Source organism: Tupaia chinensis, unplaced genomic scaffold (assembly GCF_000334495.1).
Source record: "Tupaia chinensis unplaced genomic scaffold, TupChi_1.0 Scaffold000541_1, whole genome shotgun sequence".
NCBI classification, from domain to species: domain Eukaryota; kingdom Metazoa; phylum Chordata; class Mammalia; order Scandentia; family Tupaiidae; genus Tupaia; species Tupaia belangeri.
The window spans coordinates 296,311-311,895 of NW_006160054.1; the positions used below are offsets into that span (position 1 = coordinate 296,311).

Consider the following 15,585-nt stretch of genomic DNA (forward strand, 5'->3'; position numbering starts at 1 on the left):
GGCACCACCAACACTACTGCTATGACACTCACACCAACACCTACTACTTGCGCACCTTCGGCCACAACACGATGGACGCGGTGCCCAGGATCGACCACTACCGGCACACGGCCACGCAGCTGGGCGAGAAGCTCCTCCGGCCCAGCCTGGCGGAGCTCCACGACGAGTTGGAAAAGGTGAGGTCGCCCAGCCTCCCCCGCCTTCCCCAACCCCTGGAGCGTGCTGACTGCGGGATGTGGCCGCCGACTCCCTGGGCGAGGTGGCGGGAATGGACGTGCAGGACTCGCTGGCATCTCCGGATTCAGCTGTCACGGGTGGAATTGCAGAGGAATGTAACTTAATCTCTGAAAAGTTTTGCAGCGGGTTAGTTACGTGATACCAGAGAGGCTGCATTAACCTTCCCCATCTAGTTACATATCTCCTGTACGCTGGCTTTCTCACCCATGCTTGACAGTTACCACCCTTCTGAATGACAGTTGTTTGTGGGCCCTGGGAAGGCAGTGAGAGGAGGTTTAGGTGAGGACCTCCCTCGGGAGAGGGTGGAGAGAACCTACCATCTGTGTCCTTTTAACGAGATTGTGTTTTATGGCCTATGTACACCTATTAGGGATCCCAGGAGTAGGAACGCTAGTGTTTGAAGGAAAGTCCATGCAGGGTGTGCTTGTGGTCTATGAATTATTAAAGCTCAATGCTTGCAGTCTTCTGCTTGCAGAAGATCATAGAACTCAGAAGTCTTTAGACGTGCTGTTCCATAATAATGGCATAAACCCATCTTTTTATAATGTAAACCTTTTAAGGAGGGCTACATAGAAAAAAAGTGGGGGAGGGATTTAAAGAAAAAGAAACAGAATTACGTTTTTGTTTTTTGTGGATTATGTCCAGTAAGACCTCCTTGGTCTTTGTATAAGCAGTTATATTGTACTTTGTGAACAGACAACTAGCCACATTAACTCTTACTGATTTTTGTAAATTTTTTTTTTTTTTTGTCTTTAAGTAATCTGGGTTTTTTTTAATGCCACATAAGGCACTTCTTTCTTTAGGGTTCAAGATCGTTATTTTGAGATAACATTGATGCTTTTGAGTTTCAGTTAATATTTAACTTTGTTATGAATTGGGATTACTTTAAGTCTGCCTTTACGAGTGTATGACTATATTGATGGAATTTTGTGAATGTTGAGTATCAATTACATACATTGAAATGGTCATAGTGTGAAAAGTTTAATACCAATTAAGGGATTTCTTTTGAATATGATTATTTTATCTCATATAGTAATTTTTACATAAGACTATTGTCTCAATGTTTGATAATGTAACATTCAGACAGTGAAATAATTACAGAGGTCCCAAATCTTATAGCTTATTGATTGTTTAAAAGCCTAACATCACTTAGATTTAGATAGTGATTCCATTGTGGTATTTTGTCAAATCAGAAACAGAACCATTTTTACACACTTACACTCCTATAGTTTCATTCCCTTGTATTCTTTTTAAAATTTTATTATTTTATTATCATTTTACTTACTATTTTAAAATTTACTGTAGGACATATGTGCTCACCAGAGAGAGCGAGTGCTCTCAAGAGAAAGCAATCAGGTCCAGGACTCAAACCATGTGGGAGTACAGCGCCTTAAACACCATGCTACCTGCTGGCCCCCACATGTATTCTTTTTTTTTTCCTTGTCAAAATTCAAAAATTTTTGTAGACTAAGGTACGGATGGAGTTGGTAATTTTCTTAGAGCATTTTTGCTAAAATGTTATGCACATATAGTTCAGATTTATTTCACCAAAGCCACATAGTTTAGCGGTAAATACACAGACACACACACACACACACACACACACACACATATACATATGCGCACATAGGTATATAGTCTGTTTTTACCTGTAAGTTTTCCAAAGACTTCAGATTGAAGATGTTGTGTGCCTTGAATTTACATGTTTCATAGGGAAGCTTTTAATTAAAATTCTCTCAGTAACAAAGCCCTTAGAATTTTCCAAAACTTTAAGGTTATTGTTTTTGTTTCGGGTGTTTTGAGTCAAAAAACAGAACACACCTGTATTGTTACCTGTATGGTAGTTGAAGAAGTCACCCAGTCTCTCAGCTTTGCCTTCCTTTACTTTCCTTTACTTAATCTACTGTGACAATTAAGAAAAAAATTCAGTAAAAAAGTTCATGCTCATTGGTTGGAAAACAATTTACTAGTGTAGTTATTATTTTATTATAATATTGGCCCTTAAGAAAGTGCAGAAGGGAACCAGCAGTTGGCGTAATGGCTATGTTGCTGGACTCCCATGTAGTTGACCACAGTTCGTGTCCCAGACCCAGTGGCTTAAAACTCACGCTGGGCACGTGTGCATGCGTGCCCAAGATCCCAAGAGGAGAATGGAGGAGAAGGGATTGTGGCGTGACCATCCCCCCTGGGGGGTGATTTCTCGCTTTCTGTCTCTCTGTCTCTCTGTCTGTCTGGCGAGCGCACGTGCCCTATAGCGAAAATCTCTCCCCCCCCCAAAAAAAAAAGTGCAGAAGAAATGTACTATTCAATTTTAGATCCTCTTTATTCCTACAGAATTAATGAACACAGTCTATAAAATGTTATACTCAGATTTTTTTTCTGCAGCAGATAGTATGAGTTTTTTGTAGTTCTTACCTTCTGCAACCCATATCTTTTTTTTTTAAGGAATTATTTTATTTTATTCATCACTATTACTATTATTTTAATTTGACCGGGGTGAGGTAGGGGAGTGGGAAAACAGGCCTCCAGATCCAGAACTCAAACCACTGGTTGGCCATGTGGGAGTCTAGTGCGGTTTAACCACCATGCCACCTGCTGGCCCCTACAACTCATAGGGATCTATTACATGAACTAATAACCACATATTGAAGATAATTTTGCTTAGGATTTTAGAAGTGTGATTAAAGAAATATGCATTATGTGAAGTATTATAGATAAGCCTGTATACTATTGTTGATGAAAACTATAGATGGGAAGAGTAATAAATGGGTTGGTTAGATTTCCCCCCAAATCATTCTTCTATCTAGATTGATTTTTCTCCTTGCTAAAACCTCAAATGCTTCTAGTTCTTAGTGAATTATAATAATTTAGAATTTCTTCAACATTTAATTCTGCTGTTTGGTTGATTGTCACCTACAGCACTTTTCTTTGGTCACTAAGTACTGAAGTATCTACCATAATTCTAACTCTGTGCTGGAAGGAAAATGTCAAGGACACGTGTGCTTGACTTGTAGGGGAAAGGCTTATATTGACCCTCTTCTTGAATTCCTTTCATTACCTATTACTGACTTTTAAAAAGTATTTTTGTTTAAATGTCCAACTATCAAGGAATAGTTAAATGACCTTAATGAATCCTGCTGTATTATGCAACTATTCTAGGACCAGGGTTCATATGTTCTCTATCAAATAGTTCTTGGAGATGGGGGAATCTTAGGTGGTACCTGACTGTGGCACTTTATGCAATGATTAGCAAAAGGTACACTGTCTCAGTCCGGGCAGATATTAACTACATAGTTGGACAAATAACATAATCATAAACTTTTTTCAGTGCTACGGAAGAAAAAGATAGCTGGTAATAATACAGTAGGAAAAATAAGGGGGGGGGGAAACCAGCAGTGGGCATAATGGCTTCAGATTTTTTTTCTGCAGCAGATAGTATGAGTTTTTTGTAGTTCTTACCTTCTGCAACCCATATCTTTTTTTTTTAAGGAATTATTTTATTTTATTCATCACTATTACTATTATTTTAATTTGACCGGGGTGAGGTAGGGGAGTGGGAAAACAGGCCTCCAGATCCAGAACTCAAACCACTGGTTGGCCATGTGGGAGTCTAGTGCGGTTTAACCACCATGCCACCTGCTGGCCCCTACAACTCATAGGGATCTATTACATGAACTAATAACCACATATTGAAGATAATTTTGCTTAGGATTTTAGAAGTGTGATTAAAGAAATATGCATTATGTGAAGTATTATAGATAAGCCTGTATACTATTGTTGATGAAAACTATAGATGGGAAGAGTAATAAATGGGTTGGTTAGATTTCCCCCCAAATCATTCTTCTATCTAGATTGATTTTTCTCCTTGCTAAAACCTCAAATGCTTCTAGTTCTTAGTGAATTATAATAATTTAGAATTTCTTCAACATTTAATTCTGCTGTTTGGTTGATTGTCACCTACAGCACTTTTCTTTGGTCACTAAGTACTGAAGTATCTACCATAATTCTAACTCTGTGCTGGAAGGAAAATGTCAAGGACACGTGTGCTTGACTTGTAGGGGAAAGGCTTATATTGACCCTCTTCTTGAATTCCTTTCATTACCTATTACTGACTTTTAAAAAGTATTTTTGTTTAAATGTCCAACTATCAAGGAATAGTTAAATGACCTTAATGAATCCTGCTGTATTATGCAACTATTCTAGGACCAGGGTTCATATGTTCTCTATCAAATAGTTCTTGGAGATGGGGGAATCTTAGGTGGTACCTGACTGTGGCACTTTATGCAATGATTAGCAAAAGGTACACTGTCTCAGTCCGGGCAGATATTAACTACATAGTTGGACAAATAACATAATCATAAACTTTTTTCAGTGCTACGGAAGAAAAAGATAGCTGGTAATAATACAGTAGGAAAAATAAGGGGGGGGGGAAACCAGCAGTGGGCATAATGGCTATGTCATTGGACTCCCATGTAGTCAACTGTGATTCAAGTCCCTGACCTGGTGACTTAAACTCACGCTGGGCGCGTGCGCCTGCCCAAGATCCTGAGAGAAGAATGGAGGAGAAGGGATTGAAGCCCCCCACCCCTACCCCCACCCCTGGGCGTGGGGGTGGGGGGTAATTTCTTTCTTTCTGGACAGCACGCGTGCCCTATAGCAAAAATGGGGGGGGGAGAACAGTAGGACCTAATTTTAATTGGAGTTTGGGGGGCGCTTTTTGAAGTGCAAATTGAAGCTGAGACCTGAAAGGTAAGTTGGTAATAGGGTGGAACAACTTTCCAGCCATAGAAAGGCCTATATGAAGGTAGTGAGGTAAGAAAGAGTGGTGTGTCTCCAGAACTAGAAAGAGGCCAGTACATTTCATTGTCAGTGTAGTGGCAAGCTGAAGAAGGATTTCACGTGAGGCAGTGACATCCCTGGTTGCTGGGTGGAGAATGGATTAGTAAGGGCAGGAATGGAAGGAAGAAGGGATGCTCAGGTTGTTAACTGTGGTCTGGATAAGAGATGAGAACTGATGGCAGAGTGGATCAAATGAGGCTGGGTTGGATGTGAGGGAGTGAGAGAAGCATCAAGATTTTGGACTTTCTGAGAAAGTGAATAGATTGTGGATAAAGATTAGAGGAGGGATTTTGTTTGAGTTGCCTATCAGTTGTCCTGTTCTAAGAGTTATTTGGGAGGGGGAGAAGGTAGGAGACAAATACACAGCACGTGCGCACATACATGTAAAAATGGATGGTGGTTTAAATTTGTGGATTAGATTACTTTGGGAGAGTGAATAGATAAGAGAATAGAAAGTAGGATTTAGGATTGGCCCATAAAGGATGTCTAAAGGTTTGATAGAAATTGAAGAATCACTAGCGAAAGCTGCCCAAAAAAAAAAAAAAAGCTTCCAGACTGCTGAGAAATCGCCTAGAAAACAGTGTCAGGGAAGCAGAGAGAAAAGAATTGTAAAAAAGGGAAAAACTCTTCTAAACTGATGCCCAGAAATGATTTTTAAAAAATGGCCGGCTGCAGGGGCCAGCAGGTGGAGTGATGGTTGAGCTGCTGTATTCCCACCTGTCCAATCTCCCAAAAAAAAAAAAAAAGCTTCCAGACTGCTGAGAAATCGCCTAGAAAACAGTGTCAGGGAAGCAGAGAGAAAAGAATTGTAAAAAAGGGAAAAACTCTTCTAAACTGATGCCCAGAAATGATTTTTAAAAAATGGCCGGCTGCAGGGGCCAGCAGGTGGAGTGATGGTTGAGCTGCTGTATTCCCACCTGTCCAATCTTGGACCTAGCAGCTTGCTTTCTTTCTTTCCCTTTCTCTCTGTTCCCTATCTCTCTGTCTGTCTGTCTCTGTCTCTCTGATCAAATTAAGGAATAAATAATAACAAAATTAAATATTTTTTGTAAATTTTTACAAAAAAAATCAAACTAAAGTAATGATTTTTGCCCCTACAGAAGGACATAAAAAGTGAAGGGTAACACAGAACTACCTATTTGGTGGAAAACTATCATGTATGATGGGAAGTATGATTGTCAAATGTGGAAAAGTAGTTTGGTGTATTATTCATACTAGCTCCTACTGGATTTAAAGCATTGTCAAGACAGGGTTGTATGTTTTTTTGTTTGTTTTTAAAGGTAGCATTAACTTTGTAGTTGTCTTTAGGCCAAATTTGAGCCTTTTGCTGTGTTGTGTCAAGTCTTTGTATATGGCCCTCCTGTTTTTACCTTTCTCATTAATAAAAAGGGCAAAGGTAAAGAAAGCAACTATATGTAAGTGTTTTATGTCTTATGGAGCTTGTTGAGTTTTTCCTCAAGCATAGGTCTTCAACACATTTTGCTCATGACAAAATAAATAGAAGTTGCTTAATAGCCACTCTCATAGCACGCAGTACAACTGGACTTGTCACACCTTTTTTTCCTGACTGATGCCAGGACTTAGTAGCTCTTGCTTCTTCTTCTCTTTTTTTTTTTTTTTCTTTTTTTGGAGAGGTTTTTGCTGTAGGGCACGTGCGCTTGCCAGAAAGACAGAGAGACAGAGATAGAAAAAATCACCCCCTCAGGGGAGGATGGCCACACTGCAATCCCTTCTCCATTCTCCTCTTGGGATCCTGGGCACGCACGCTCACGCGCCCGGCATGAGTTTAAGCCACCGGGGTCCGGGACTCAAACCAAACCGTGGTTGGCTACAAGGAGTCCAGTGACATAGCCATTACAATAACTGCTGGTCCCTCCTGCTTATTCTTAATTTCTTCTTCCTACTTGTCTATGGCTCAGCTCTAAGATGACAAGGATGTTGAGAGGGAGATCTTAGCGACTACCACCATCACCTTTCCACCTTGACATCCTGATCATTGAATGATTATGTAACTGACAAAAATGAGAAGGAATACTTGTGTGATGTAATTATTGATTAATAAGACTTCTTGACCTGGATGTAAGTTTGTCTCATTTATCTCCATACAGAATATGGATACTTTAAAAAGATTTGTTTGCTGAATCTATCAGGGTGGGCAGCTCTCTTAACAAGGATTTAAACTAAAACAATTACAATATCTCTTCCACCATAACTTAACTGACAATTATAATATCTCTTCTACCATAATTTAGCAAGGACTTAAAGTAAAACACTGAATAATTACGGTATGTCTTCTAATGCTGAACTGTTTCTTTGAGTGGGTTGTGTTGATTCCTGGACAAGAAATTTCACACACTACTTGCTGATCACTTGAGTATGTATGTAGCTTATGTCCTGGAAGGTCCACCCTGGAGGAACAAGTGTGGGCCACATTTTTAGGGAGGGGAGAATAGAGTAGTTTCTATGACTTAGTAAAGTTGGAACTCTCATAAATGTTTGTGTGTGGCAAAGTCAGATTTGCTATGTCTCACAAGTTTTAAAAAAGAATTATTTATATTTAATTTTATTTATTCATTCAGTTATTTTAATTTGCCCAGTGAGAGGGAAAATGAGAAAGCAAGCCACTAAGTCTGGGATTCCAACAGTGGTTGGCCATTTGGGAGTGTCCAGTGCTTTAACTACCACACCACCTGCTGGCCCCCCTATTTCACAGTTTTGCCAGGGTCTTTATCCTCTCCCCCAAAAAAGAATTATTTAATTTTACTTATTCTTTTTTTATTTTTTAATTTGACCAGAGAGAGATAGAGAGAGAGGTAGGGAGTGAGAAAACAAGCCACCAGGTCCCAGACTTGAACTATGTGGGAGTGTCCAACAACTTAAACCACCATGTCACTTGCTAGTCCCTACATGGCTACTCTTAATTGATGTTTATGGTGCAAAAAAATATTTGAAATTCATGATCATTTTTTACAATAAAATTTTTCTACAATTTTTTTTGCTTTTAGAGGTTTTTGCTTTAGGGTGCATGCACTCTGGAGAGAAAGAGAGACAGAGACAGTGAGAGGGAAAGTGAGAAATCACTACTCCAGTGGAGGATGGCCATACCACAGTCCCCTCTCCTCCATTTTCCTCCTGGGATCTTGGGTACACGTGCACACATGTCTGGCATGAGTTTCTAGCTGCCCTGACTGGGACTCTAATCACAGTCAGCCATGTGGGAGTCCAGCAACATGACCGCTATGCCATCTGCTAGCCCCTCTATACACTTTTTGAAGACCTTCTTCATATTTATGTTCATATGTTTTTCAACATGTGGAATTGGATTATCTTAAGTATACTTAAGTCTGAGTAAGAGTGGGGAGTGGGAGAGAGCATGGGAGCATCCCTAATGGGGTCCTGAGACCACAATACACCCTCAGCCAGCCCCAGATAATGGGTAGGCATGCCCCTGGTATACTCAGGGAGGTGTCTTACTTAATTTTTAAACCTTCCGTGTGGCTTGTCTTGCAGAGCTTAGTGTTTTACCTCTGCTTAGATTAGAATTTAAAAGCTCAAAATAGAGTTTGCTGATTCTTATATGCTATGTTTTTTAAAGAATTATTTATTTTAATTTTATTTATTCATTCATGAATTTTTTTACATTTGACCAGAGAGGCACACACACAGAAAGAGGGGAAAAGTGAGAAAGCAAGCCACCAGTCCAGAACTCAAACCGTGGTCGGCCACATCGGAATGTCCAGCACCCTAACCACCATACCACCTACCAGCTCCTGTATCTTTACCTTTAATGATTTTGGTATATTGCCAGAGAGCATGTGCACATGGAAGCATTCCCTAGTGGGATGTGATCATGCCACAGTCTCTTTCCTATATCCCATCAGGATTTTGAGCATGTTTTTCAAGCCTCTAGGGCTAGAATTTGAACAGTATCTGGTCACGGGGGATCTGGCTCCCTACAGACAGTGCTTACCCACTGTGCTATGGAGCCAGACTCAGTGATTTTTTTATTTTGACTTTATGTTTCATATGTATGTCTGCAAAGTTGATAGTGCTAATCAAATTGGTTCCATGCTGAAGTGAAATGAATGCAAATTTATCAAACAAATCCTTATTGAGCATTAACAACAGCACTCTTACACGTGCTGGGAATAGCAGTGAACGAAACAAAGCCAGTCATGGGGTTTTCATTCTAGTGGTAGGAAACAATAAACAAATAGGTCAGATATAAATACACTGAAGAAAATTAAAGCAGGATGGCTAGACGGTGGTAAGTTGTGGTGCTGTTTTGGAGTAGTTGGGGAAGACCTCTCTGATAGTGAGCAGACACTCAAAGGGAGTGAAGGACTGCCCCATGCAGATACCAGGGGAAGGCAGAAGACCTTTAGACACCAGGACTCTGAGATGGGAGCATGCTTGGTGTGATCCATGAACAAGGAGGCCAGCAAGATTGAAGTGGCTAGATAGAGACGGACAGAAGTAGGGAGGAATATTACTGAGTGAAATTGGGAAGCATTGGAGGGCTTGAGGCAGACTAGACACCATCTGACTCTGATTGCTGTGGAGGATATATTGTAAGGAGGCAAATGTGAATGCCAGGAGGCCAGTTAGAAGCCTACTGCTGTAGGCCCTTCAGATGTTGAACAGTTTTACTGAAGCGGGAATGGTCGATAGAATGAGAGGTGTTTAGATATGGGGTGTGTTTCAAAGGTAGAATTGTTGAATTTGTTGATGGTTTGGATGAGGTGTGCATAGAAGGAGCAATGCCAGAGTTTTCTCTCTGGAATGGAGTTGCTGTTTATGGAGATGGGAAGGACTGGGAAGAGCCAGTTTGGAAAGTGGACTCACAACTTGATTTCATTCTACATAGTAATTCTTTGATGGAACAAACACTAATAAAACTGCAGCTAATGATTTGCTTAATAGTAGAACTTAAAACAGCTTTTAATTTGTAGCATAGAAATGTGCTTTTAGTAAAATCATGAATACCAGTAGTTTCTAAAATAGTGTGCACATCAGTGGGGAACTGGTGGGTTGATTTCATAAAGTGAAAGCAGAGTGAGGATACATGGCAGGAAAGCCACTTGTACTGAAGTTAGAAATAAGTGGTTTCCCATTTAAAATAAGAGAACTATCATCTGTTACTGGCTTTTATGTTTTTCCATTTTCCACTAGAACCTCTACCAATACTGTCTTATAGCTGTTATGAAAGATTTGCATTGAGGGCCAGCAGGTGGCATGGAGGTTAAGTTTACTGGATCCCCCAAGGTCAACTGCATGGTTCAAGTCGCAGACCTGGTAACTTGAAAGTCACGCCAGGTGCATGTGCACATGTATCCAAAATCCCTATAGGACAATGAAGGGAAAGGGATTGTGGCATGGTCATCCCCCAAGGGGTGATTTCTCACTCTCTCTCCAGGAAGCACACATGCCCTGTAGCAGAAAAACTTTTTTAAAAAAGAAAAAACGTCTAGATTGCTACAGAACTTGGATATTTCTAATAAGCAAAAAAATCTAAAGAGCAAAAATAGCTTTACAGAATGTTGACTTTCTGCAGAAGCAAATTATGGCTAGAATATTCTATTTATTGTATCTTTTTGCTTCTCCAGAACAAACATTCACAAGTTAGTATTCATCTCAGTGAAGGATTCTAGTAATTTCTGGGTTAGTTCTTTGTTGGGTTGGTGTAAATTAGTTCTACAACAATTTAGTTCTGACAGTTAGATATGCAAGTCATTTGGAATTTTCTTGGGTATAGGTGGTTTGGGAGAGGAGCCTTGAGTATTCTGGTAGAAGACTTAAAGGACTCAGGAGGACCCTGGCTATTGATGACTAAGGAAGATAAGAAAGGAAATAATTAAAACAAATTCACTCATACTACAAGTAATTCAAGATTTGAGTGAGAGCTGACCATATCTTCAGAAGTAGGAGACTCCATCCCAAGTTCATACCAGCACTTGTTATAATTATGACCCTTTATCAGCACTCTCTAGTTCAAATATGAATATGAACCTTGTGTAGTTTAAAATTTTTAAAAAGAAAAAGAAGCAGGCAAAATTAATTTTAATAGTATGTTTTATTTCACCTGTACCTAAAACATCTTTCAAATCTGAGGTGTGTTTTTTATGTATTTAATTCAGATCAACATTTCAAGTGCTCATGTGACTAACCAGTTACTGTATTTTATAGCATAGATAGTAGCAGAACTTTACTGTGTGATTCTGGGGTCCTTTGATTCTTTTTTTCTTTTTTTTTTTTTAAGGACATTTAACTGTTTATGTCATTTAAACAAATTTAAGTAGCTTCCATCTGTGAGAAAAAGACTACATTGAATTCCCATTCTTTTCCAGGTGCACAATCATTCCTTCCTTTCACAGCCAGCCTTGTTGGGAATATTGCAGTCCTGACTTTCTTAACTTTGAGATTTATTTGGTTTACAGTTCTAGGTTGAGAGTAGTCCAAAGGTTTGGGGCTGTTATCAGGCTGGCCTCTTATGCTATGGCATAGCATGGCTGATAGAAGTAGAGTGGATGGCAGTTATGTTCAACAAGACCTCTGGGGGCAGCTTGCCATCTTTCTTTTATGACAGCCTACTCTCATTAGAACTAATCCCCTCTTATGACCGCTAAGAACTCACTCATCATGTGAGACAGCATAAGTCTGTTCATGAGACCATGCCTCCATGATCCAAACACTACTCCCTACATGTCACCTCTTGAAGGTTTCACTACCTCCCAATACTGTTAACACTGGGGACTAAATCACACAACATGAAACTCTGGGGAAAAAACTATTATTTAAACCATAGCAGCATCCATTGTCTGCTTGATGATTTTGCTTGTGTCTCAAAGGTACCTCAGATTCACAAATTTACAATTTCCTCTCTCCCCCCCTCCGAAACCAGAATAGCCCAAGCAGGCCTTCTTCCAGTGTTCCTTCTTTCTCTCTCTCAGTGGTACCACTGGTTGCAAAAATGAAAAACCTGTGAGTCATCCGTGACACCTTTATTTATCCCTGCACACCAAATCCTTATTGAATTCTATCAACATTATTTCCAAAATAACTTTTTTTGTATTTCCATCTTCCAGTTTAGGACAAATCTCTTTTCCCTTAGAGCCTTGACTTCAAACCCTATGGAAAGTAGACTGTGCGTGAGGTTGTTCAGTGTTGCGTCCCTGGTGGGTGTTGTTTTATTGGCCTAACACAGTAGACCTTCAGTCAGAATGTATTGAATGATAAACCAGATTCTTTATAAATTGAGGAAATAGAAGAGAACCTTAATGTCTTTTACATTCCTTCTATTCATTGTCTACAATCTCTAAAATGTTAGACATATAGCCCCATTTTATACTTTTAGAGTTTAAAACCCAAAAGGAGGGGGACCAGCAGTTGGCATAATGGCTATGCTGCTGGACTCCCACATAGTCAACTGTGCTTCAAGTCCTGGACCCAGTGGCTTAAACTCATGCTGGGTGCGTCTGCACGCGTGCCCAAGATCCCGAGAGAAGAATGGAGGAGAAGGGATTGTGGCGTGGCCATCCCCCCCGGGGAGGTGATTTCTAACTTTCTGTATCTCTGTCTCTCTTGCGAGCACACATGCCCTATGGCAAAAACCTCCCCCCAAAAAGAAAAAAATTTAAGAAAGTTCCTTTATAAACATAATCTTACCAACTTTTTGTTTTTTAATTTTTGTGCCTTTTTCTGTCTTTGTCTCCCCAAAGTGTTGTCTTCATTTTTCTTTTTTTTAAGAGAGAAATTTTTGCTATAGGTTGCATGTGCTTGCTGGAGAGACAAAGAGAGACAGAAAGTGAAAAATCACCCCTCAAGGTGGAAGACCATGCCGCAATCCCTTCTCCTCTGTTCTCTTTTCGGGATTTTGGGCACGTACACACATGCACCTGGTGTGAGATTCAAGCTGCCAGGTCCAGAACTTGAACTGCAGTCAACTAAGTGGGAATCCAGCACCTTAACTCCTACAACACTTACCGGTCTCATGGTCTAAATTTGAAATGTTCTAGGATTACACTTTCTAACACATAACTACAAGGTACCTTGACTATTAAATATGCGTTTAAATTAAAATTATGTTAAAAATTCCACTCTTCATTTGTTTGAGTCACATTTTAAGTATTCAATGTTCAAGTGGACTGGTGACTATGATATTGGACACTGGAGATACAGGACGTGTCAATCATTGCAGAGAGATTTGCTAGGTAGTGTTGTTGAGAGCAGTGATATCTTTCTTTTTTTTTTTTTAAAGGTTTTTGCCATAAGGTGTGTGCACTTGCTGGAGAGAGACAGAGGGAAAGTGAGAAATCACTCTCCAAGGGAGACGGCCATGCTGCAATCCCTTCTCCATTCTTTTCTCAGAATTTTGGGACACATGCACACACACCCTCTGTAATTTTCAAGCCACCAGCTCTAGAACTAGAACTGCAGTCACCCATATGAGAATCTAGCACCTTAACCACCATGCCACCTGATGGACCGAAAAGCAATGATATCTGAGGGAACTTTTTCCTTCGTTCATTCTGTCTTCTGACCTTCCTTGCTTTCACATTAGTTACCACCAGCTTAAAATTATTATTTTTTAAAAATTTATTTGTCATGGGACCAGCAGTTAGCGTAATGGCTATAATGGCTATGTTGCTGGACTCTCATGTAGTCAACCGCGATTCGAGTCCCAGACCCGGTGGCTTAAAACTCACGCCGGGCGCGTGTGTGCGCGTGCCCAAAATCCCGAGAGGAGAATGGAGGAGAAGGGACTGTGGTATGACCATCCCCCTGGGGGATGATTTCTAGCTTTCTATCTCTGTCTGTCTCTGTCTCTTTGGCGAGCACATGTGCCCTATAGCAAAAATCTCTCCAAAAAGAAAAAAAAACTTTGTCATTATTATTATTTTTAATTTGACCAGAGAGAGAGAGAAAGGGAAAGTAAGAAAGCAAGCCGCCAGATCCAGGACTTGACCCATGTTCAGCCATGCAGGAGTCCAGCACCTTAACCACCATGCCACCCACCGGCCCCACCACCAGCTTAAAATTATTTACTTACTTATTTTTAAATAATTATTTAATTTTTTATTTATTACTATTTTTCAACTTGACCAGAGAAAACGAGAAAGGGAATGTGAGAAAGCAAGCCATCAGGTCTGGGACTCATACCATAGTTGGCCATGTGGGAGTCCGGTGCCTTAACCACCATGCCCCCTGCCAAACTCAAAATTATTAAATAATTTTTCTACTAATTTTGTATAGGAGCCTTCCCCCAATAAAGATGCATTTGGAATATCTGAGAAGACTTCAGAAAGTTCATGGAACAAGTAGAAATGAAGTACATTTTGGTGTCTAAAATGAAACCTATACATTTTTCATGATATGTATTTTCCATGAACTTTTTTGAAGACTCTGTATTAGGTCCTCAATGAAGTATTTAAATCAATTGGTTTCCATCTTTCTGTGAGAATGGAGATTAGGTATCAAATTGGAAAGGACTGTGTGTGAAAAAATTTTTAATGTTGTATTTTAGAGTTTCCAAAGCATTCTTAAATCAATATTTGGAGTAGGCAAGTGTTCAGAATGTCTTAGTAGCAGTCTTCTATTGATATTTTTCAGGGTTGTGGTTTCCCTAAAGGGAGATAGCTAATAAAGTCTTGTGCCACATGACAGATGTTAATGATGGACTGCATATACAGTGGTAATTGCAGGAGCGTATAGCCCGTGTCATTTAGGCTTGCTGTGTAGTAGGCTATCCCACCAAGGTTTGTGTGAGTACTGACTTAAGATATTCACACAATGATGAAATCACATAATGGGGTATTTCTTAGAATATACCCCTGTTATTAGGCAACACATGACTGTTACTTGGTAGAATTTTTTTTTTTTAGAGTTAACTTTATTCATTAATAATTTTTTAACTTGAAGAGAAAGAAAGTGAGAGAGCAAGCTGCCACATCTGGGACTCAAACTGTGGTGGACCATGTGGGAGTCCAACCACCTCGCCACCTGCCAGTCCCAGTGGAATCTTTTAAAATTAGATCTCTATCTTCTTCTCCTTTTCTTCTGGACTAGTAATCCAAAAATTTCTAGAAGAACCATCTGGAGAAAATTTAGTTTCCCCTCTCTCAAAGAATATAGGATGTTTTTGTGCTTTTTTTTTTCTTAAGCAGGTAAAGTGTTTTATTCAGCCTCTGAATAAAAGTATATTTCATCAAGAAAGAGACAGAGGGAAAGTAAGAAATTACCCCTGGGGGGATGGCCACTCCACCATCCCTTCTCTGTTCTCCTGGGATTTCCGGCACATAAACACACGTGCCCAGTGTGATTTTCAAGCCATCAGGTCTGGGACTTGAACCATTATCAGCCATATGGGAGTCAAGCCACATAACCACTATACCACCTGCTGGCCCCTATATAAAGTTTGTAGATGCTTTCTTTGTTTTTTTTTTTTTTTTTTTTTTTTTTGGGAGAGATTTTCACTGTAGGGCGCGTGCGCTCGCCAGACAGACAGAGAGA

The 15,585-nt window shown here is 39.9% G+C and overlaps 1 protein-coding gene across 1 annotated transcript in view; it reads left to right on the forward strand.

Moving 5' to 3' along the window:
- SLC12A2 (solute carrier family 12 member 2) overlaps nt 1-15,585 on the forward strand; it is a gene marked incomplete at its 5' end in the record, with an annotated part of 120,987 nt that continues 105,402 nt past the window's right edge. The window contains 1 exon segment of the mRNA XM_006157414.2: nt 1-176. Coding sequence (XP_006157476.2) covers nt 1-176 — 176 coding nt within the window.